Genomic DNA, 25508 nt, shown 5'->3' with positions numbered 1-25508 from the left:
TGGCTTAGACAGAGGGTCACCTTAGGAACATATTTTATTTTATTTCTGTGATGTCTGGAAGCTTTGGTAAAGCTGAAAGTATAGAAAGGGTTCATAGAAAATATCTAAAATGACTTCTTGGTGTAAAAATTGGTACTAGTAACTCTGCAATATATGGAAATCTAGACATGTACGCATGGTAAAATATTTCCATAAATTTTATCAGTTTCAAAGAGATAGTTGCATGATATATCATACATTGCCAAGCTTAAGATACGATGCAGGAAATAAACCAGATTCAGTTCACTTATGTTTTATAGAGAACAGAAATATGTATGTTAACAATTGTGTATGATCCCACCATAGTAATTCTAAAAACACTTAACGAATGAAGACGAATAATTACTGGCTTTTTCAAGTTTTATTCATATGTCATCTTATAAACAAATATTATACAGCTATAAACTTAGGAATATTATCGCTAGACTGAGATTGTCCCCTCATATGTTTAACATTGAAAACGAGATAGATATGTAAATTAATATTTATTAATGATCACTGTTATTTCCAATAACTCGTTTAACTGACATTCTTCAAAAATAAACAAATGATATGAAGGCGATGCGATATTTGTTAATTTGTATACCCTGATGCCGAAGGCAAGAAAATCATGACGTCACATGCATTAAATCTACATCGATTTTGCATTTGGATGTTTGTTTAACTTGGCAAGGCGGTTATTTAATATAAGGGCCACCATTAGCAAACACATTATATTTGTGTACGTTCCACTTAAAGTTGCACTCCAACAGATTGACCGATTTAACAATTTATTTTATCGTTTGTCTAGAAATGAGTCATTGTTTTCGTAAATGTTTGGAAACCAGTAATAAAAGACTGCTGACAAAAATATCAGATCGCAGTTTTTTTCATATTTACGTTAATAAAATATTTATTTATTTTTGGCTAAAATCCTTACTAACGCTTTAAGAAAATTTAAATTTCTTGTGAGTTATCTTATATGACTGAATTGAAGGTATTGATATCAAAATCAGTCGATTCTGAGACAGAAACTCAAACAAATGTCAAAAGTGTCAATCTGTGAGAGCGCAGCTTTAAGTTCTCGATTTATTTAATATGCGCCTTAAAATAGGCTACTCTCTTTCTCTCTAAACATTATTGAGTGATATCATTGAATCATAAAAAGTAGTTAATCAAAATAATCCGTTTATGAAAAAGGTGGTATAACAAACTTTATAAACAATGCAAGAATAAATAACAAGAAGTTTTTTTAATTTCCGGATAGATTATATATTAGCACAACAAGTGAGACACTGTCAATGCAAAAATACTTAAGGAATCAGATCTACAATGATATAAAATTTTGATGTCTGGTGGCCCATCCCATGTTATTTGGTATCATGTAAAGGCACTTATGTGTAAAGGAAGAATATGTTAATATTACACTGACCAAAATATTGCAAACACGTAGTTTGGACCTTAAATGATTGAACAATCGGTATGTTCACTTCCGTTGAAATAAAGAACGGAAAAAACGAACACAAACGAACTTTGTCTATAATGGTTATTTTCGGTCATTATTTTACATATTTGTTATCAGTAGTCAATACTCCTTCAAATGATATTAAAAGTATATGGAGCCACCATGCATCAAAATTTCTCATCACGGTGAAAGATATTTAAAAACGAAAAAGATATTTAAACATCGGAAAAAATAGAAAGAACATACGTATAACATGAAATCGTTGTTTGTTTAATTTTTTTGCTGATTAATCACTGATAACGAAATTGCAATGCTCATTGGTTCTGTTATAAGTACCACACCAGGAAGCAGCGTCTTAAGGCTGTAATAAATCGAAGGCTTAAGTGCAACGTAAATAAAACTCTTGTGTTCGAAAATGATGACCCTTATGATAAATAACGGCAATGCCAAGACAGTTTAGTTGTTGATACGAACATCTAATTGTAAAATCGATGTAGATTCATTGCGAGTATGTGACGTCATGGTTCTCTTGCATTCGGCTTCATGATATAAGAATTAACGAATATACTATCGCCTGTATATTATATTGTTTAAAACTTGGAAAATGTCACACGAAAGAGGATGTAGAATTATTAAAGAATTGGCAAAATTATTTGTTCTTTGTACGTTAATTGTTAAAACAGGTATGTTGTTGGAAAACAACATTGATCATCAATAAATGTTAATAATGAGTTATTTAAGATATTTCAAGAATAAAGACATTTATTTAGTAGTTGTTTTATCTTACCAGAGCAATGTACTTGGTACACCTATGGGGACTGTACAAGTTGGAGTTCGTGTTCCCCAAGTTGCGGAAAAGGAACACAGAAACGAACATGCTATTCTTGTGTCTGGAGAAAAGAAAAGGATGAAACGCAGGACTGCAATGCTGGTTGTTACTTTGGACATCCGTACAACAGTAACTATGAATGCATGTGCCCGCTATGGAGAAGTGGCTCGTGCTGTCAATGTAAGTCGGTCATTAACAACCCATCAGTTTAAAACGTTTCAACTGGTCGATAGAACCATTAATATAGATGTCGTTGTTCTATTTGTTTATTTTTATAAAGTATTTCTTTGACCTTAGCGATGTGCTATTAGAAAATATCACAGTTAGTGTTTCGCTCTTTGGCTTCGTAGTTTCTGTTGTATGATACACTTTTATTTTAAACAGATTGCTCCCATTACTACTATATTCAACATTGTAACGTAAGCAACAAGGAATGTGGTGGAAACCCAGATGGAATCCGGTGTACTCAGTGTAACGACCCCTATTACTCGGCGGGATACAATAAAGGATGCGTAGGTTTGTGCATCTTTTATACTTCTATACTCCATATATTGATAGTATTAACCATGTGCTATTGTATCAAAATGTGTACAATTTTGAGTTCTAGACTTGTTTGTTATTACAAGCTTGAATGTGCTCTTGCTTATGATTGTTAGGCTTGAGAAGTATTTCTTCAACCTAATCATGAAATGTCTAAATAGCTGCATAACAAAATCGATACAAACGTTGACCAATGAGATACTTTCAAGACACCTTTGCGTGAGATCCATGCGTCGTATGCCCCGCGTCTATCGATATTGCGGTAACCGATTGCTTGTTGAGCACGAGTTATTTGCTTTTAAATAATATTCAGATCCCGGGAACATGACATGGGGTGAGTAAAAACAAATAGTTTTGTATTGCATGCAATTGAGTATACCATTTTGATCAAGTGCTTAATTTTATAGTTTAACTGTTTTTTGTTTTCATTTTACAGACTAGGTGATTGAGCAAAATATCAAAGGTAAGTTACTTAGATAATGCAATTAAGACACAATTTGTGCTGACACAATACAAACAAAAACAAGATAAATAATTTAAATATGCATGCATTTTGTTATGAGATGACTCACGATCTGAACATATCCGAAGATATGAATATATAAAAGGAAGGGACACATTTATGTAAGGTATAATATTGTAGGATAAGTAGCGTTGACCTGTATTTATTTTTCGTGCTACGTGCTAGTTTCTGCACATTTGTATTTTCCTTTAGTTATTTAGTCGCCATAGCTAATATTGATACATGCAATCAATATTTGTCATCGCACAGGGGAATTGTTGAATTTAAAGATGAAATATGAACGCGCATTGTTTGTACTCGTACAGCGACCAAAAAAAACCTGACCTTGTAAGCAAATCAAGTCATTTAAAGATAATGTGTTATCGCGTTGTGATTTCACATCTTTAAAAAAACACTTCTGAGGTAAAGAGGGAACTTGAAACCCATTGCCAATGTTTATTTAATTGAATTGTAGATAAATCCTTCGTTTTAAGACAATAATTCACTGCTTTTAAAGGGTTGATTAAGACTATTGTGTAGCCAAATGGCATTTAATCCGCACCGGGCCATTCATAATCTTCGAATTCACAAAAATAGTCAGAACTGGTGCATTTTGGGCGTGTTGTTTACTCCGTGTCACTTATATTTAAATAGCAAATAAACTTAGACGATCCTGGGGGGGGGGGGGGGTTGCATTGGATGAGCCAACTGGATTAATGTGACATCATATATGCCTCAACTGACTGCATACCATCCTGCTTTATATGGATATAAGTATTTGCATTAGCAATGTAGTTATTAGTGTACGGAATTTTAATAAAAGTTATGATGCAGTTTCCAATCTATCTACCATGATTCCAACTGCTTGTTAACATCTATTAATGTTCCTTATTAACGTAGCATGACATATGTTTAGCGTGGATATTCCCGCAATGCATTAGGCGAACTTCCATTTGTTGTATAATCTCTAGTTGTCAGCACTGATTTTTTTGTTGAGCACTGTCGTTGATAAAGTTAATACCTATCTATCTGACGTTCCATCACCTTACAGAATAATGTGTTTATTGTTATTGAATACATCCTTGTTATATTATTTTTTTTAAATACACCTGTTTTCTCAAATGTCAAGAGGTTCAATATAAAAAGATGACAAGATCGTACTTCACTGTTTGGCTTCGCAAAGTCTAATCATTTGCCTTAATTATTTAGTCTTCATTTAAGATACAAAACTGCAACACATTAAAAGAAAACATGACGGACAAAACAATTAGACATTATCTGACCAGCGATATGAAATGCTGATGTTCGCCTGACATTTTAGACTTGTTCCTTTTAATCCCGACACTAACTTACAGGAGGCTGACGACCTCGTCACTGTAGTCCCTATAGTTTCCATCGTACCATTGCACCGTTGTGCCGGACAACTTGGTATAATCTTCACTTCAGTGTTTTATTCGGTCTTGATTTATAATGTGATAAATACAGACGACGTTTTATGGACACATTATATTTGGTACATGTAATGTTGACGTTAAAGTTTTCGAATTATGTAATACTATATATTGGACATTGTATACTTCATATATAGCAATGTCATTAAATCAAAAATATAATGGTTGCAGGTTCAACAGAAACCTTAACCTAACACTGCTGCTGCTGCACTACAGTGTAAGTTTCTGTCAATGAGTGCGTTTGGTTTGATTTGTATGTTTATATGTGTATTTTGTTATTAATCAGCAAAGGAACGCGCAAAATAACATACGAAATGTTGATAATTTGAAATTGTGTAATTACATTAATAAATATGTTTCCGTCTGTAAACTTTAGACATCTAGGTTGTTAACGATATCGATACGTGTAATCGATAACAAATTGAGTGCTTATCTGCTGATAGAGTGGTATCATATTGATAAAGTTAAAGTGGACATCAAACAGTGTGGGATATCAACGAAAAAAACACACACTTTTTTAACAAATAAAATGTTACGCCTATTACTTTTGTTATCGTTAACTAACTTTACGAGTAAGTTAATAAATGATTTTTGATTATCATAATCACTTATTATTTTAATATTAATGTTACGTTTCTTGGAGTTATTTGACCGACCTTACCTGTTCTATACGCTCATTTCAAAAGAGTAAGACTGTAATATGTTAATTCAGGAGAACTTTTTCAGGTCAGTGCGAACTAGGAGATTACAGTGACTGTCAATCATGGAGTGATTGTACAGCATCGTGCGGAGGAGGAACGCGACAAAGAATTTGTGAATCGTGTTTCTGGGGAATAGACAAAACTGTAAAGGAAAATTGTAACGAGTTTTGTCATAATGATGGGTCTTTTACCGGAGGTAGTTGTTCCTGCCGGCCCTGGAGAAGCGGGATATGTTGTGACAGTGAGTACAATAAGCCAATTCTTTAGAAAAAAATAATGAGAATAGACAGGTAATATTAACACAATACTTTTCATTATTACATTGCTACATTTGTTTTGTTTAATGGCTAAACCACTCGTTAAACAAACTCTGAAAAATGGTGTTCAATTGGTGAAATTAATTGCCTTTTGACACTGCAATAATTCATGCTCTATTTCTTAGATAAAAAAACATCACTTTTTAACGCCGATGCCACTCATAAGTTATGATATGGATTCATTTTCAAATAGGGAAATTAATATTTCTAATTCTTACATAGATTGTAATACCCGGTATTACATCCGTTACTGTGGTGATGGCCGTACGCAGTGTGGTGGATCTCCGGATAAAGTGAAGTGTACACTGTGCGATGACCCCTACTATTCTGGAGGGTATGGCAGAGGATGTTTAGGTACAGTTTTTGCCAAACATTTACGATTAATCACTACATTGAGTCACACAAATATTAGTGGAAAAATTATGTTTGGCCGTGTTTGAAAAGTTTTGTCGCATTATTATTGAGATTTTCTTTCAATAATGGACAAATGGATCAATCTCCTTTTTTGAAAAGTATTTATACGAGTAGTTTAAAGATTCACAATAAGTTTTGATTTACAGTAGAATATGTCAAATATTTCTGAAACATGTATACCTAATATGTTAGGTTTAGCCTTAGTAAACATCGCACCAGTTGAGCAGGGCTCATTTTTTACAACTTAAACATGGTTTATTTTGCAAACTCATAGCCTACTCTTCGATTTGTTTTATTGTAAGGCTGTTGGATGTATCTCAGTCACAGTCAAATAGGGTTAGTAGGTGCAAAATGTACAGTAACACTATGCATACTTGTTTAATGTCTTCGATCGCACTTAGATTGAGATCGGAAGGCAATATTTTGATTTGAAAAAATACTTAAAACAAAGATAACTTCACTATTTCTTCACCATTTTAAATGAAACAAAGCGCAGTCTACGTCGCTTACGGGGCCCTGCCTTCGGCCTATACCAGAGTTTGATTGCGAGTTTAATTTATTTAAAGACTTAGACAAACCTTTTCACAATACGGCCGTCTGACGGAGCACTGTCATAACATGATTTTGGAAACAGGTTTGTCCAAGTGTTTGATGAAACTAATGACTTTATCAAACTTCGGTAATAAAACAAATGCGGGGCTCTTTAAGCGGCATAGACTGCCCTTTGTTTCATTTAAAATGGTGGTGTAAAAGAAAAGTTATCTTTGATTTAAGTGTTCATTTTAAGCTAAATGCTGCCTTCCGACATAACATATATGACGTAATTTATCACGTGGTATACACACACTGTTAATACTTGCTATACATAATATAATGAACTCAAAGGCCTCACCTTGTTCTATTATTGCTCATGATGTGGATTTTCACCAATACTCTGTCTTCTTGTTATGCATGATTACCGGTTGCGTGCAAGGAGACGTTGTTCCTTGTAAAATAAGTGTAAAAGGATTTGTTCGTAATAATTCTTTTGACAATCATTTGCTACTATTTTTGTTACTATAAAATATCTCAATTAGTTAAAAAAAACATATATAAACCGCCAAGCAAGTATTAAATAATGGAAATGATCATGGACTATCATAGTCTACTTCATTGATGTATATCGTATGTGTGATGTTATGTGTGGAAATAAACTTTAATTCTGTTTTGTTCTGTTCTGTTCTGTTCTGTTCTGTTTTTGGATATATTTCTTGTTGAAAGTCCTCGTCGATTTTGTTAAAAGGGTAAACATTTGACATTGTTTTCGTTGCAATATTTGTAAGTCTACAAACTTAAATGTTTTATTTGATATGTTTTATTTTTAATGTATTGTAGTAGATAAACCATTGTAATGGGAAGTCCAAACTGTATCATAATTTACAAGCACGTGCCTTATCTGGTAGACGGTGCTTACAAAGATTAACTTAATCATGCATGGCGACTCGGTATCAACCAACTTTCATATCATATCATGACGTAAATGTTTGCGGTTTTATATTTTTATGTTTTAAGATGTATATGGGAAGCATGGTCTGAGTTTTATAGAACTTGTGAATGAGGTATACGGACAAAAAGTCGCACAAAAATTTAGAAACGGTCGCGACACCCCTGACTGTCTGAAGGATTGTTGAAAAGATCCGAATGACCGGTTGGGGGTTCATGATTTCCGCCAATGCAACATCTGGTGCTATAATAGCGGAGCGGTTTCAACGTATGGGTGTTATTGTTCCGATGTGTATTATGATTGATTAATGCTGCCACTCAGGTAGATTGTATTTATTATGATAGTTTTAACAGGATGATTTCATTTCATTATTCCGTTTATTCCGTTTTGATTAAGTAAGGGCATTCTGGCTAAGATCCAGGGTTTGACATTAGAGGGTTGGACAACCAGAGACGGGCAACCCTCTCAACGAAACTAAGAATATTTGCTTAAACATGGTACTGCGGAACGAAATCAGAGCATTTGGCTCATTATCGTATTCAATGATGCATTCAGTGTATCTGCATATTTAAAAATATTGCCATTTCAAGACAAATTTCCTTTCTCTTAGTTGCTATTCACATTTTGATGAGATTTTAACATGCTTTGTGTAATATATTCTTTTTTGTTTTGATGAACTGATTACTAGCTTATCAAATGTGTACGGCATGTTTGCAAATTATAAATCAAAACCTTTCAATGAATTACAGTCAGTTTGTTGTCCAATGGAACATTTTGTCACCTACAGTACATGTGTTTTGGAATTTAGAAAGAAATATCTCAATGTCGATATTCATACTCCGCAAATGGGAAGTTTGGAGTCACTGTTTGAGTCCGTATGTGTTTTAATTAGAATCAAACTCTGGAATTTTCAGGGATTTTTTCAAGAATTATGTACGCATGTACTGCCAACATTGTTACGATTTATTGCCGTTGTTATCCATGTTGTTGCCGTTGTTTATAGCTCTATCGGCGTAGCTACCCTCCTCATTTTCTTCTCAACCCAATGTGTTGCCGATGTTTACATAGCTTATTCCGTTGTTGCCCATATCATTGTGTTACAATGGAAACTAATTGGGACATGGCCAGTAGTCTCATCTATAACGATGAATTAAACGTCGTTCAAAGAGTTGTTCAAGTAGAACAATAAGAAAAAGAGCTTAATGTCCCAGTATTAACCCGGAAGTAAATTTCAGTCATATTTTGCTTAATTTGTAGCGATATGAAGGCGTTTCTTGAAACACTTGGATAAACAAGCTGGACTTATAAAATGAACTAGACCGCTTGTGCGCGGACTGAAAAATGCGAAAAATGTAAGTTCAACTTTTTTGTAATTTCATTACATTTTTTTTGGAAAATATGAGCATATTGTATCCAATCATTTATTGTTCCAAAGACATAACAAGATAGTTTGCGTTTATCCTTGATTACCCCGGGTATTTAGTAGGCGATATCTCAATTACTGCACCCCTTATCTATTAGCCAGCAAATGTTTGTTATGGTGTATATTTTGTTAGATCAAGTTTACTCCTATCTCGTCTTTATGAAGTACTCATAAATTTACAATTTATTACTTCCTAGTTATATTGATATTTGAAATACATCTTTTATCTTCAAATGAACAATGATTGACTACACTGAATTAAGGTAATATAAACGTCGAATGTTACTGATACCTTATTCTTGACCCGCATTAAATAAAGCAGATAGGAATTCAACAAAGAAAATTTCACAATTCCTAACATATGGTAACAGATGCTGCTAAATAATTGCAGTATTATTGAAATTAATATACCCAATCAGATGCAAAACAAATGGCAGATTGTTGTTTGAGCTTGATGATAGTTCGTCCTTAGGTTGAGATCCAATATGGTGTAATGTTGAATTGTTCTCTTATACATATATGTTGAGACATATATTACGTTGAGTATTCATAAACCTATTTAATTCATGACCGCTTCAAGGCGGTAACCCCAACTCATTTTGAAAACGATATGTAAATGTGTATCAATCTGCGTTTGCTATATTGTGACGTGAAGCCCCATGGGCCTTGCACCTTGTTCCCCATAACAGGGTTATAGTTAAAGATGTGGTTTCTGGGGTTTTCTCTGTACTCTTTATTATGTTATGTTTTGTTGTTGATTTCTTCACGTCAAAACGTCCTTCTTTTGATTTTTATATTTATTACTTGTAACATTTGCCGTACATGACGTACTCAACATAAACATCGAAAGACTGGCTTTTCCCATTTGCTTTCAGTATTGTTTCATTCATGTTTGCCGGGTTCTTTCATTCTACCTCAATTCTCTCTGTTTATTACATTACTCATGTTTTTTGTGTTTATTTCTTGAACTTAATGATTTGATTTGATTTAACGGACGAATGTGTGGAATCCGACCGGCATGATTTTTGAATGAGCTCTTTTGGTTGAAGTTACCGCAGATATATGGTAAGTTTTGGCTTATCGTTTTATGCAATGATATTTTATTTGACATTTAAAAGTTAATAAGGAATATAATATAATCCAAAATATTCCTGTTACAGATTCTATAGAACTGCAAAACGCGGAGGAATGCTGCAATACATGGTAATTCGGTTTTTCTGTCAATGAGTACGAGTACTTCGTTAGTTTTGATGTTCGGTGGTTTAACTTGCGTCCATTCGACCGCAGTGCTTTCTCGACACTGAGGTTGTCATTACACAGGACATCATTCACTCGTCCTTTCCTTATAGTTTAGTTTATTCAAAAATACATCGAGGTAGAAATGCCCATGAGTATACAACGTTTTACAATGGTACACACATAACATAGTTATCAAGGTACAAGTATACATATACATATATACAAATTTACATACATACATACATACATACATACATACATACATACATACATACATGTATATGTATATGAAATTTCATTACTTGCATATGAACATCACAATCATATAAACAAAAAACGGGCACATAACATAGCGTGACGATTGTTTTAATAATGACAGTTTACCCATAATACAGTTTATATGTTTCCCTTATTTGCATAGCATTATACGCGTAAACTGCAAGATTTCTATTAATATTAACATTTTGTGACTGCATTAATTCAATAAATTTGGGTACATTTGGTCGTGTATAATAGTATTTCTTAAGATATTGCTTTCTTAAATCTTTATACATTGGACATTCTAGAATAAAATGAAATTCATCCTCTAAGATATCACACGCAATACATTTTCCATAATATGGAATTGCAACTGTCCTATATTCATCTGTTATGCTGTTGTTTCGTGGCGTTTAATGTCTCACATTGAATGACTGTTAGGCGTTTTGAACCTTGCGCCTGTAAACAGGGAAACCGTTACATGTTCGGCATGAGGTTATGTTTTTATTCGCTCGATTTGATGCTCAGACGTATGTAATACGAGTAAATAACAATTTTAACTTAATTTAATGCAATGAAAATGGGCAATCTAAGCTTGTACAATTAAAACATACACGGATAACTTAGTTCACAGAAGGTAGCCCACAAAACATGTTGCCGTGCAAGAAACGTGTCGAACCAAATGTCCACCTACGCCAATTTGATGCATAACGGCCTTATCATAAAGTCTTCCAGCAGGACATAATTTATCATTCCAGTTTAATCTGCCTCGTTAATAACGTTTTATTACAGTACTTCATAATACCCCGTTATGTAGGAGAGGAGATAACATAATTCGTTGTTCGTTGAGTTTAACATGTAACACTTTTTGGATACTAATTATTATGGAACCACGAATTGGTTTAATTCTAGTATTTTTTGCATTAGCAGGTGAGATTATGTTTTCTTAATTGGATAATTTGACCAGTTTAATTGATGATCTTAAGCATTTTTCCATTTTGAATGTATTATATTTAGATATATTGCTCCATCGACTCTTTCGTCATGTTATGCGTCTCAAAATGTACGTAAAGAGAAAGCAAAGAACAACAAAGTTTTAAAGCCACATTTGCTTTGGCATGGTCATAATTGTTTTTATTGTTGCTATTGCATGTTATTTCAGCGAAGACATATCAGAACAAAATATACATATGTCTTATACTTGTTGCCATGACAACTATTGATGCTATATATCTATAAAGGTTCTTTTTGCACAAAAATATAAACTAAACATGTATAGTTCCTGACAAATGTCATTATAGCTATCAAATATTCAGTATTCGAAATAGTGTGGCAAAAGCACTCTTGTTAAAGTTTGTTCATTTATTAAAAATAAAATCACGTTTGACCACACATAAAATGACGTCTTTTTTGTTGTTGTTGTTTTTTCGATTAATATTTGGCGTGAGAAATCATTTTTATTACTTAATCAAACAAATAATGTGCATTTATAGAAAGCTGCACTTGGGGGGAATATGACGACTGTCCTGCTTGGAACAGCTGCACAGCTAGTTGTGGAGGTGGAACAAAGTCAAGGACGTGTGAGTCTTGTTACTGGGGAATAGACAAAGATTTCACTGAACCATGTAATCAGTTCTGTTACAATGGAAACACATTCTCGGGTGGACAATGTCACTGTTCAAGCTGGAGATCTGGAACTTGTTGTGAAGGTAAATTATCAATCATTATTTTATGAGTGGTAAGAAAGACAGAATCTGATTTGGAATAACGTTTAATATTTTATAAACGTTTTTTATCAATGTTAATTTTTCTTCGTACTTGCTTGATATTACCTAAACCCTGTTTGGTTGGTAAAATAAGAAGCATTATGTTCACAAAACATAGCTCCGAAACACTGGCACGGGATTTTCAAACTCAAACATTTTTTAAAAAATCAAAAAAAATCTTATAATTCCTCACTAAAAATTATAATACCGAATATGCGAAAAAATATTGAAAAATATTTTTTTTAAATATGCACTCTGTACTGTATATTATACTAACAGTTAGTATATATATATTTTTCAATATTTTTTCGCATATTCGGTATTATAATTTTTAGTGAGGAATTATAAGATTTTTTTTGATTTTTTAAAAAAATGTTTGAGTTTGAAAATCCGGTGCCAGTGCTCCGAAAGTACCATTTGTTTTGAACGGAAGGGGTATAAATTATTCAGATTGGTTATGGAGAACTGTCAAGAGATAATCGGTTTAAAATTTAAACCGAAAGTAAACCATTTTAAAAGGACTGAGTTGAACTTCCCGGTATTCATTGAATCGGTGTAGTGCCGAGTTGTGCTACATAAGCCAATATCTACTTGGATAAACAGGTTTGATCACTCACTTTCCTGAAAAGTGGTGTTGACTCAAATGACGCACAAACTGTCATTATATCACACAGAGTATTTGATGAAGACTTCAAATGTTAGATAAAATACTATGCAGAGTACTTTATGAGGATATATTTATTGAACTTATACTTAGATGTTATACTAGTTGAGCACACTCATTCCAAATATGTGTTATATATCGTACGCTTCTGTTTTAATACGATATAATTCGCTGCTTTGGTCAAAGGAAAATATTTTGTGTATTTTAAAGTTATTCATATGAGCGTATTAAGAAATTGTAATTAAATATAAAAGTATAATCTGAGAGTATTGGAATGTCAAAAACAACTCTAAATAAGATTAACTTTTGAAGAAAACATAATATTTCAAACAGCGTAAACTCATCTTAAGCAAACCATTGGAATTCTACCCGGTCTACAACTGATATTGCCTCTATTTCGCGCCCTTTAGTGGTCCTATAATTGTATGTACCCTTGTTGGGTAGGGAAGTTCACGTTGTTTTTAGAAACATCTTGGCTGAGTCTGAAGTGCATAAATGCCACAAAAATGCGCACAACACAAAAACTGCATAAAACTTCGTCGCCCAACATAAAAGGTGTTTAAACATAAAATAATCGGCCGTATAGTGCCCATGTAAGTGCATTAGCAGTCAAAAGATAAATAATGCAAACATTCAATAACATGTAGCAAAAAGGTACACAAATTGTAAATTTCGCAAGTCACGCAATTTTGTATTTTCACTTTGTAAACAATCAATCGCTCATCTCATACATTCCATAACTTTTTTTGTTAAGGCCTCTAGAAACAAAAGTTTAAATAACGAGAGACGCTTACACATGTGGTCTCCGGGTAGGCGTATTTATATTGCGAGAATGGTGATGTAACTTACTTACAAGGTGAAAATACATACCTGAAACACCGAAATTCCTTCAAACACCGCCATTTGATTCGGCTTCACACAATTTCCCTCACTTAAAATTTGGCAAACACAAATCACGTTGGACCCCCTGAATTAGGAAGTGTTCCGGATCCAATGTGGGTTGGGAGAGGTTGGAGTGAGTGTGACACCTTACTTGTCAATTTTAAACGAGACAGCGTAGTGGGTCATGCAATACTTGAAAAAAAGACAGAGAAACAACTTGTAGTCCAAAGCCGACCTGTTAATTACCATTGTCGGGTGTAGGAACATATTGTTCGACGATAATTAGGGTTTAACTGTTAAAGAATATTTTCAATTAATAATTATGTGTCTGTTTCTAGGTTGCAGGACGAACTATATCGCGTACTGCCCTAGCAATCAACACCAATGCAGAGGATCCCCAGATGGTATCCGATGTCTGCGGTGTAGCGACCCGTATTATAGTGGTGGTTATAACGGAGGTTGTCTTGGTGAGATTATGGATGCACTATCTATTTATGTCGTTTCAAATTATCAGATTAAGGAGACTTTATCTATTTTCTGGCCGCTCGGGTAGATTAAATGCTATTCGGAAATAAAATGTTAGATGATTTTTCCAGTACCGCATAAACCAATGTTATAAATAAACGATCTTAATTAAACCGACTGATGGAGTTGTTATTTTTAAATTTACTACAGTGGGTCCTTTCACATTGACTGTTTTAGAGTAGCGGCATTTCTATGATACTAGCATGGCGTTGATTTAATTTGAAAAGAACATGTAATCGTCTAATACAAAACTGCAAATGATCATTATCCGTTCTTGCCATAAACGAGGAGCGCTCATATAAAACCATATGACTTCTTAATTGTGATCAGAAAAGCGCAAAAAAGATAGTTGCAGATGCTTGTACGTATAACCCCGATCTCAATTTTAAGGCCTCGTTGCAAAATAAACAAAGATGCTATGCTAACAATAACACATATAAAGAGGCATGGATGCCGTATTTATAACATTTAAATCAGTTATTTGTTGTTTTGGGATACCTAGGTTTTCGTAAGGAAAGAACAAGATGTTCATAAGTTTTAATGTTTACATAAGATAAGAACTGAGTGCTAGGTTTCAGTTTGTTGAAGAACATTTATGTATCGTATCTTCTTCATAATTTCGTAGCTAATTTTTATTGCATCTTTCGCTCCTATGTTTTTTTTGTGATTTCGTACAGGGTGTTTTTGTTTGTTTCCAGATTTAATGGAATATTTATTTTTATAATTATTGTGGTAATTTAACATGTTGTAGGGTTGTTATTTATGAGTTTGCTTCATTGTATCAAATAAAATATTTTCCGACATACACAAGATCCAAGATAAGATTGATATAAAAAACACCTTCTTGAGGACCAGCCTTTCGATATAGAAACGGGGTTTCCATCCGTGTAGGAAAAATTTCCTAAATGCGCCTGTTGTTCGGACGAACTGCAAAGGATACATCAGGCTGCTGTGCATTCTAAATACTGCATGGGATATTTATTATTCTTTTGAATCAGTAATATTTATCAGTCAAAACTATATCACAACAAACTAGTCTTAAGATATGGACTCCCTTCTGATGAAGAGAGACTAAGTACAACAGAAGAGAGACTTAATAAAACAAAAATGAGACTTAGTAAAACCATTTTTTCTTATTTCTCAGTTCTGCAATTAATTTACTGTTTATGCATTTCACGACCCTCTATTTTGTATAAATGTATATGCATTTCTGTAGCTCAAATGTTTATTTACATCGTTCAATTTTCATTGTTTTTATTGTGCCATTATATCAAACATTGCTTGCGCATGGTGGTCTAGTAATGGGTGCGATGGTTTCGACCAATGTGAATGGTTTTCATGGGAATCATCGAGTTCATGTTCTCAATCATGTGGTGGGGGTCGCAAATACCGTTCACAAAGTTTGTGCTGTGATACCGACTGGGACTATCATACCTGTGTAGACAAAATATGATCCATGACACATTAATTGCACTAAGAGAGATACGCTGTTACACAAATCATCTGCGCCACCACATAATGTTTACGAATGAAGCCTATTAGTTTAAATGTGTTTAAGTAGCAATGGTTTTATTACACTAGAAAAGACAAGTAAAAGTTAATAAACGTATACAAAATGAAATTTTATAATAACTTTTTCAATTTGTTCACCATGGGAAGCCGGCGTTTCCCATGCAAACCCCATATGTATATAGGTCAACGGTCAACTTCACACTCATTGGTCAAATCTTTCGAATTTCGGCTTGTCCAGGCTGCAACTGGTCCATGTATTGGGGGCATTGAAAATACTTGGAAAAATGTTAACCATGAGAAGCCAGCGTGCAAAGTGCAAAACCTATGTGAGCAGGTCAAATGTGAAGGTCACAATTATGGATATTTGGTTAATTTGTTATATGTGTTATGTGTTATGATTTGGCTGGTTCAGACTTTAACTTTTCATTATTTGCTGGACTTAACTTGGTAAAATTTTCAGAAGTAGCCTCAACAACGCCATTAAAAGCATGAGTACAATATCTATAAAAAAAAACAGATCGATAATTTAATTAAACAACCTTTCACATACCTGTTACGTTTCGCCGACAACGCTTGATTCTTAATAGACAAACGTACAGATCAACAGTGTGCCTCTCCATCACTCTTTCAATTTGCCTTAACCTTGTTATTGCGCAAATTGAAAAGCTGGTTATCGGCGCATCGGGCGTGTCTTATTTTAAGTAAAAACAATCAATTTGTAATTCCTAAGCACAGCAAAATACAACATAAACGGATGTTATAAAGGATTTAGATATCGGTGCCACGATGAGTATTAACCGAGACCTCGAGAATGTGGATAAATCTTAAATATCACGAAAAGGGAACATTTCGATCAACAAAGCTAATTTAAGCACCATTCAGCCCACTTGATAGATTTGAAAATAACGTTTAAACCAACATGCAAATTAGAAATATGTATTTTAGTAAATATCTTATTGTACGTCGGAAAAGTTTTTAATTCATTTTTAACGTTTTACCATAATAGACAAATGATAAACTCTTCCTTATTTTACTTTTAATCATTTCTTCCTGTTCGATAACTAACTCCCTCCCCTATGAAATACTATCGTACTTGTATAAAAGGAAATATGGCTTGATTGATTTTCATAGACAATTTACTGCTGACAATTTTATTGACCAATTTATGAACCACCCCGCGTGTTATATTGTAATATGAGTTTGCAATACAAATTTGAGCTTCTTTTTCGGTTTTGTTTTGTGGTAGACCAACTTTGTTACTTTGCTATTTTTGCAAAGTACCTTTTATAATATAGTGTAGGCTTAATTTCAGAAGAGTAAAGTAAAGTGTAGATGAACGAGTGAATAGATTTTATGCTTTCCTTCATCCTTGTGGCCTTTCTTATGTTCATTTGTTTTTGCTTGTTCTTGACTGTGTTATGAGCTCACATTGTCTGAAGGAGAGCTTTTGGGATTACCCTCAATCTGGTGTCCGTAGTTCGCAATGCATCGTAAACTTGTTTGGCTTTAAATCGTTCCTTAGGAATGATTTTTCCTCAGTTGTTTTAATTAACGCAGTGAATTAGAGCATGGTTATTTAATTTTGGTTATACAATCTCGGTCCATTGGCTATCTTCCATATTTATAGGTTTTGGAGCTAAATGGTAAATGATTTTAAAAAATTCAGGCTGAACATGCTGGATTTACTTGATCTATTTTTTATTGTTTAGATTTTCATCGCATTGTCCGCCTCGTGTATCGGATATGATCATTTTACCGAATAAACAGTGGTTATGATTAACCACTGTTATTTTACTCGGAGAAACGTAACTTTTTTATAATGCTATTTTATGCTTGTAACACAAGGGGGGCTTTCTCCCCATATATGGTGCTGGGGGTCGTGAAGCACTAGAAATCAGTGTTATATTGCACGATAATTGGTCAATGGACCAAATAATAAATAGGAAATTTATTGAGTGGTGACTGACCTCTTACACTTTTGATATCATAAGCCTTCCACCTTCTCTCCCCACCTGGAATACTACTACCTATTAAGCATTTCGATTATCGATAGGATTAGGTAGGTCAAAGGTCTTTGTCTTCAAAAGCGAATGATACCTGAGTACTGCAAATATTTTAAAGGTTAATTTCACAATTAGCATTGTTCGAAGATACCGTTTTGACTGGTTGGTTTTATTGTATAAAGACAATTCATTATTTGATCTTTATTGTGTCAACCGTTGTTTAAACTTTTAATGAACAGTATTTCAGATCAATTCAAAATGCGTGATAAAAGCTTCAGTTGGAGGCATGATTCAATGACTTAATACAAGCAACCCTGACACCGGCATTTTATTCTATGCGCATGCGCACCGGAAGGCGATAGTACGCTGATGAAAACACGACAGTACGATGATGAAAACGCGATACTGCTATGATGAAAACGCGATAGTACGATGGTGAAAACGCGATAGTACGATGATAAAAACACGACAGTACGATGATGAAAACGCGATAGTACGATGATAAAAACACGACAGTACGATGATGAAAACGCGATAGTACGATGGTGAAAACGCGATAGTACGATGATGAAAACACAACACAGGACGATGATGAAAACGCGATAGAACGATGATGAAAACGCGACAGTACGATAGTACGATAATGAAAACGCGCAAGTACGATGGTGAAAACACGATAGTTTATCGCATTATCATCATCGTTCTGTCGTTTTATCGCGTTTTCGTTATCATACTGTCGCGTTTTCATCATCGTATTGTCGCGTTTTCACCATCGTAGTTTCGTGATTTCGCGTTTTCATCGACGTACTATCGAGTATCGCGTTTCAGATCAACACATTGATAGGCGATGGCCCTAACGGCATTCTGTAATTATGGCATAATTGCCTGACGAAGAGCGTGCACACTAACGTCATTTTCACGAAAATAAAAATGGCTGCCGTAAACTTGGTAGGCAAACATTTCAACATTAAAAGCTTTAAAGGGATTAAAATGGAACTATCGGTGCAAAAATAGTGAAATTAGTTTTACCAATAATGACACCTTCCGTGTTTCAGTGACGAGTACTACCGAAACCGTACCGGATGTTTACATTCGGTAAAGGCCATAAAGCAGTGAGACAATGAAATGTTTTGTTGAAACGGGTTTTTTTCTACTTGATTCGTTGAGAAATGTTAATTATTCCAGCGAAATGGCTAGGTTCATTCAAGCCGAGATTCTTATTAAACTGCTCCTAGGCTTGATCGACCCTAGCTGTGCTCACCTATTGAAATGAACATTACAATCAGCCTATGTAAAACAGAAAATATTTGAAAAATGGAAAAATTGCAGGCTTATTCTGAAAACACGTACGAAAAGGTTTTTCTATTTTGATTTCCAGTCACTCGTTATTTTTCGCAGCTAATGCCATTCAAAACCATTTTGTTATATCTCATTTGTACGTCTACTTTCAGATTACATGTTACATGTTAATTATATGCCATATCCTTCATTATTCCACAAAATCATGTTTTTAAATCCATTTGAAATCATTGACAAATGACAAAGCGTATGTGTTACACAGGCTAATGCCCTCAAGCAATTATACCTTACACTGGGGCAATTATCAACCAAAAGCCATGACCAACCATGTATTATTTCATAAATATTTCATAAATACTAGGGATGGCAACGAGTACCCGAGTACTCGATCGAACGTCCGAGTGCTCGAGTACCAAATCACTACTCGAGTACTCGGAAAAAAATCAAAAACATCTATAAAAATCACCAAATACACGATTTACAGACAAAATATCAGATCTGGTTAGTTGCCAAGAGGACAATTTACGGTCCCTCTAATCCCCGCTGTGTACACAATTGCCCTCAATCAATTAGTTGACAGTAGTTGTGATAGTTGCAAACTGTCAACAGGGGACCCTTATTTCAAATTAGCACTGATGTCAAGTAGCGAAGTTTTGATAGCGGTACTTTCACCTACACAATTCTATTGTATACCAATTAGAGACCTTCCACCAAACAATGGACGCTTACGAGCGAAAGAATATCGACTGTTTACGAGAATTGATTTCTTAATGGGCGTATTTTAACTATTTTTGCGATGATTATCACAATTGATTGGTTGATATTTTAAATCAAGAATTATGAATATTAATGAGGTAAACAACAATTACACAGTACGAAAAACTATCATTTAAAAAAATAAAATTGTAGAGTAAACAACTCAACAACTGAACTTCGTATTGAATTTCGTTCACTATTTTATGTATGCTATTAATTTTCGTTCATTGTAATTCTGATTGTTGTTCATTTCTGCAGTGCATACTTGTATAAAATGAAACGAATAAGACAAATTAAAAGCCTGAAACAACATTTGTTTTCTTTTTATATCATTTTTTGTTAAAATAGTAAAAATACGTAATGAAAGTTTACTTTAAAGGTGAAAATGACCAATAATACGACCAACGCACAATATACGTCATTAACGATACATGTATACACAATCTTGTCTTTGCGAACACATATTCAACTTTTCCGAGTAATCGAGTACCCGAGTACTCGATCGAACGATCGTCCGAGTACTCAAGTATTAATTTTACTACTCGTTGCCATCCCTAATAAATACACTACCATTACTTTATTGGGTTGAATCTAGTCCATATAAACAGCTGCTTCAGAGTCTTAGACGATTTTTGTCTTTTGGCGACTCTACGCGTACATATCCCACTTGTTTTCTTAGTCAAGAATGACAGATCCGTGCGCTAAGTATATTGAGCGGGAAGATAACGGGCTAGAAAGTTCCAAAATGGCGATGCTTTTATGACAGAAGTCGACCTGAATTAGTGTTTCATGAAACACTTAAGTGTAATAAGAGAATGTGTCGGCTAAAAATAAGTTATGTGTAACTTTTGTGTTTTTATTTAACAATGCAGTGTTAAATATTGGGCAGTTACAGTTGAAGAATATATTTTACATTGGTTTGAAAGAGTCGACTTGTGGCGTTTTTGGGAACAAAATGGATATCCACATGTTAAAAAAGTTCCCTAAATTCGCATTATTTATGGCTAGGTTGAATCAAACGCAGCGGTGTTAAAGGTCGGCAATGATAATTATTGAAAAAAATTAATTGTTTATAATAATAATAAGATATTGAACAATTTACATCAGTCATTGACTAAGTTAACGCATTTATCAAGGCACAGACAAATTGTTATGGTGACACTTTAAAATACATTTTTTAATAAAACGTTACTTTTAACATTGTAGCAGTAGTTAAGATTAGTGACGTTTATAAATATCGCTGACGCTTGTTGTGTTTGTATCAGCAAACTTAAACATAACACTGGTGACTTTTCTTTAAAAAAAAATGCACTAAAGTCTGAAGCAATGTAATGTAAAGAAATCTGTCCGACATGATTTACCCGATTAAATGTCAATGAGTCAGCTGCAAAAATATTGTATCTTCTTTGGTGACATACCTTAAGGTATTTGCAATACAAGTATTGCCACACTATGTTGGCAGTCTTTGCCATATTTCCTGTTATTCACGCCGACACGCCAACAAACCAGCACGAAAGAACGCCAAAAATGTTTTTCACTATAGCGGTTAAGTGGGGGATCAGCATGATGAAACGATAAATTTTAGTCGTCAGCAAGGAATTTATGTCACACCAGATCAACAATGACATATTCAATTGTCGTGTTGTCGTTGTTGTGAGTGTAACAATTGTTACTAATGCAGAAAATACGGATTTCTATTTAAGTATGTCCAACAATCGCCGAGTGTAAACACAGAAGTTGCACTACAGTCTCCAACGTCAACTGCAAGGAATGTAACGACGACAATATATTCTTCAAGCGATACAACGGCGACAAGGAATGTCAGCGTAAGGATCGATACTTTGAAAACCAACATACGATGACAAAATGATTACTTCTGTTTGGATATATTGTTGTTGTTTTTATTTAGTAATTTAGGACAGAAGGTCATCATGGCCATAATCGATCATTCGAAAACACGTGTTTACAGGAACTTAATATAATGACTTGGGCAAAGAATCGCGTGTGTAATATTTGTATTAGTAAAATTCTCACATGTCATTTAGGGATGTGTTCCTGGAACAACCATTACTGTTGGCCCGGGAGCTGCAACAAAGATGGTCTTACCAAGGACTGCACGTGCGCAGCGGGGTTTAACAGTGTTGTAAAGTCTGGGGAAACGTCTTGTCAACCAACTAAGAAACCATCCATCTTAAAATGTGATACTGTGGCTTTTGGACCAAATGGTGAAAAAAAGAGAGCAATGTCATCGAGCAGTTTAACTGCGTGCCAGTATTTACAAGATATGTATGGAAATTATCAGCCGACGACAATGCAGTTTGATTTTAATACTGAATACACAATTGAAATTTCCAGCGATTTGGCTTCTTTATTTATTGTCGAACAGAATTTCGGAATAACGGACACAACAGTATATATACAACGCCAATCCGTATCAGGTATATTATGCTATTTCCAAATATGGATTCTCATTTGTAAACTCACATCAATATGATATAATCATACTGGATTCCGGTAACAATTATATCTATTTATGAGTTAAGTAAATATTCCGACGATCTTTTTAAACTTACTGGGATGTACGTGGTTTATTTGAAATGTGTGCGTATATGTACTTTAAGTTCATTACTTGATTAACTAATTTTCTGCAATCTTGTTAATAGAATTGTGTACTCTCGGTCATAGTGATGATGTATGTAACGAAATAATCTATAATCAAAATGTGACTGTACTTGTACAGATTCGCTCACTACTTTATCAACAAACAGACGACTTACTGATGTACATTCGAGCCAGTCTGCTACGAGAACGCATCATGATTCACATAATCTTACAATAACATACACACTCGCAAATGGTCAGGCGTAAGTAAATTCTTCTATAAACGTAATTTATTAGTGCACATTGAAAACAGTTCTTTTGAACATGTCAAAAGTACGAAACAACTTTAAACTTTTATTTCATATTTGTTAACAGATTGTGTTTGGAATACGAAGCTAAAGGTGGTGGCTACTTAAAAGCCAAAGATATGAGAACACAAACTGTTCTAAGCGCTAAGCCATACGACAAAACTGTGAAACAACGAACAGTCTGTTTTCGGTATGACAACCAACCACCCGAACACTGTTCAAAAATATCGACATGTAGATCTGAGCCTCTCCAAATAGAAAAACGGATAACGCGATCAAATTTCCATCACATTGAGTTTGGCGGTTGGTCGGATCCGGTTCTTCAAGGGGGAGCCTCGCGCACCGCTTCATCCATTGAGAGCTACGAAATTCGGGTAAATGAGGTGTTGCCATCAAAGGGGACATTAAAGGTAGATTACACAACCAACGTTGTAAGTACAAAGGTTAACCACACAATAACAAACATGGATCTAAATCTTTCTTCAGACACACCAAGGCTCTATTGTTTGACACTTGAGGTTAAGGATGTTGCAGACAATGTTCGACAGTGTCGGCGTTTTGTTCTCTACGATAACACTTCGCTAGTTCAAATCTGGAATGAAAAGCCTTTCAGGTTTACATCAGCGTCACCTGCTACAGATTACGCATGGCAAACCCATCACAACGAAGTCTGTATAAACTGGAAAGATTATTTTTACAACGATTTCTACATACATAATGAACTTCTGAATCCTATTGAGCCCGACCCGCACGGTTTCATTATCGGCTCATACGAGCAATCAACTGGAGAAATACCTGTCTCGGGGACAAAAAATGTACACGGTATTATTGCATATGATGTATCTTGGAGCCGTAACCATAGCTCATTCTCAGGAGAAATACCTGTTGCCTCCTTCACGAACCAATCATTTTGCACGGATCTGAATGTCACTGACGGAGATACATACACACTGAAAGTAAAGGCTATTGATATTGCCGGAAATACCCTCAGCGATAAACGAACAGTGTTTATTGATCGCTCAGCGCCACACCTCAACGACATTTGGCTAAAGAAAGATGGGTACGAAATGTTGTATGTACATAATAGTACGGACCTGTCCAAAATGAAAATGACGTTTGATGCATTCGATCCACACAGTGGCCTATCTAAAATACATTGGGTGTTTGGAATAGCCGACACAATGACAGAACTACTGAGTGAGCACCTTGCTGTTAGGACTATAAATGTAAGTATGTGTGTAAGGATTCATAAACTAAGTATTATCAATCAGTTATCTGTCACTTGTGTCTTAATAAGAGTTTTATAAAAAAAAGTTTTACGCACGGTTTCTCTCAATTCAGGAATCCTGCTCATCCGCACAGTGTTACTGTCCAGATATAGGTGAATGTGCATTCTTCAACTACACAATACCACTCAACAAACTAAACGCTACGCACATTGGCAATCATAACAGAAATTATTACTTTACCATAAAAGTAACAAACATGGCTGGGCTTTCAACAATGGGACATATTGACGTGCTTGTAGATGACTCGCCTCCTTCAGAAGGTGTTGTTTTCGAAGGTAAATAAAACACACTGCATATAACATAACGACATAAACATAATACATATGGCATTTGTCTGTTTCAAAAAAAATGTAATTCATGCCAATTTTGTCTTGATCACATTATTATTATGATATAACTATTTTATTTTTTTCTTCAGGTCCAGAAGATAACTATGATATTGACTATACAAGTGATGTTTCGATTCTGGTGCACTGGCATGGTTTTATTGACCACGAGAGCGGCATCAAACTGTTCAGGGTTGGATTGTCCGACAGGTGTCTGAGTACACAAGATCTGTACAACTTTACAGAAGTACCAAGTATATCAATTTTTAGGGAGCTTCCTTTCTCTGAAAAATCAGTACGAATCCCAACGATTTTTACTGGAAAGCGATTTGTGACTGTTATTGCACTAAATAATGCCATGGAACCTTCGAAGCCTGCGTGTTCAGATGGCCTTACGCGTGATCTTTCACCGCCAGAATTTAGAAATATATCTTTACAGCATGGCCAATTATCAGAAAGCCTACTCTGTTTGCATGGCGAAGTATATTTAATGCAGACAAACATGCAAAGAGCAAAGCTGTATAATACTTCCGTTTGCCGTAGTATCTGTGCTACTAATGTTGAATCGCACATTGTAACCGAAATATATCAGACACATGATATAAAAGGAAAGGATGGAGATATGTCGTCGTTTCTTTGCGAGCACTTGCCTTTGTACACAAACGATACAATTATCTATCTTCCCAATGATAACATCTTTATCACTTGGGATATTGAGGAAGACGGAAGTCAAATTCAAGATTTCTTTGTTGGATTAGGACTTAGTCCTACTGAAATAGAGAGTCCGTCCATTGTAGCGTATCAGTCTACACAAAAGAAAACCTATTTCAGACGAAAACATGAAGGCATAGGCTCTGACGAATTATTCTTCATTTTCGTGAAAGTAATCAATAAAGCTGGTTTGGAGAGAATCTCAACAATAGGCCCTGTACTCATT

General features: G+C 34.6%; 1 protein-coding gene across 1 annotated transcript; it reads left to right on the top strand.

The window, feature by feature from the left end:
• The first annotated feature begins 2294 nt into the window (after positions 1-2294).
• Positions 2295-25096, top strand: LOC128223559 (uncharacterized). The gene is made up of 10 exons (XM_052932836.1): positions 2295-2492; positions 12134-12218; positions 14291-14419; positions 21751-21873; positions 22093-22485; positions 22788-22911; positions 23024-24194; positions 24298-24520; positions 24664-24825; positions 25068-25096. Exons 1-10 carry the CDS (start codon positions 2295-2297, stop codon positions 25094-25096), a joined length of 2637 nt encoding a protein of 878 aa, XP_052788796.1.
• Positions 25097-25508: the final 412 nt, after the last annotated feature.

Source organism: Mya arenaria, chromosome 17 (assembly GCF_026914265.1).
Source record: "Mya arenaria isolate MELC-2E11 chromosome 17, ASM2691426v1".
Taxonomy (NCBI): domain Eukaryota; kingdom Metazoa; phylum Mollusca; class Bivalvia; order Myida; family Myidae; genus Mya; species Mya arenaria.
Note: the sequence above shows the minus strand (reverse complement) of the source record. Positions and strands in the feature narration are given on the sequence as shown.

Excerpts from the sequence above, each read along its gene's own strand:
- LOC128223559 (XM_052932836.1), top strand. The coding sequence starts at position 2,295 with ATGGGGACTGTACAAGTTGGAGTTCGTGTTCCCCAAGTTGCGGAAAAG. Across the intron at positions 2,493-12,133 it reads AAGTGGCTCGTGCTGTCAAT|AAAGCTGCACTTGGGGGGAA; the intron begins GTAAGTCGGTCA and ends GTGCATTTATAG. Across the intron at positions 22,486-22,787 it reads ACAACGCCAATCCGTATCAG|ATTCGCTCACTACTTTATCA; the intron begins GTATATTATGCT and ends GTACTTGTACAG.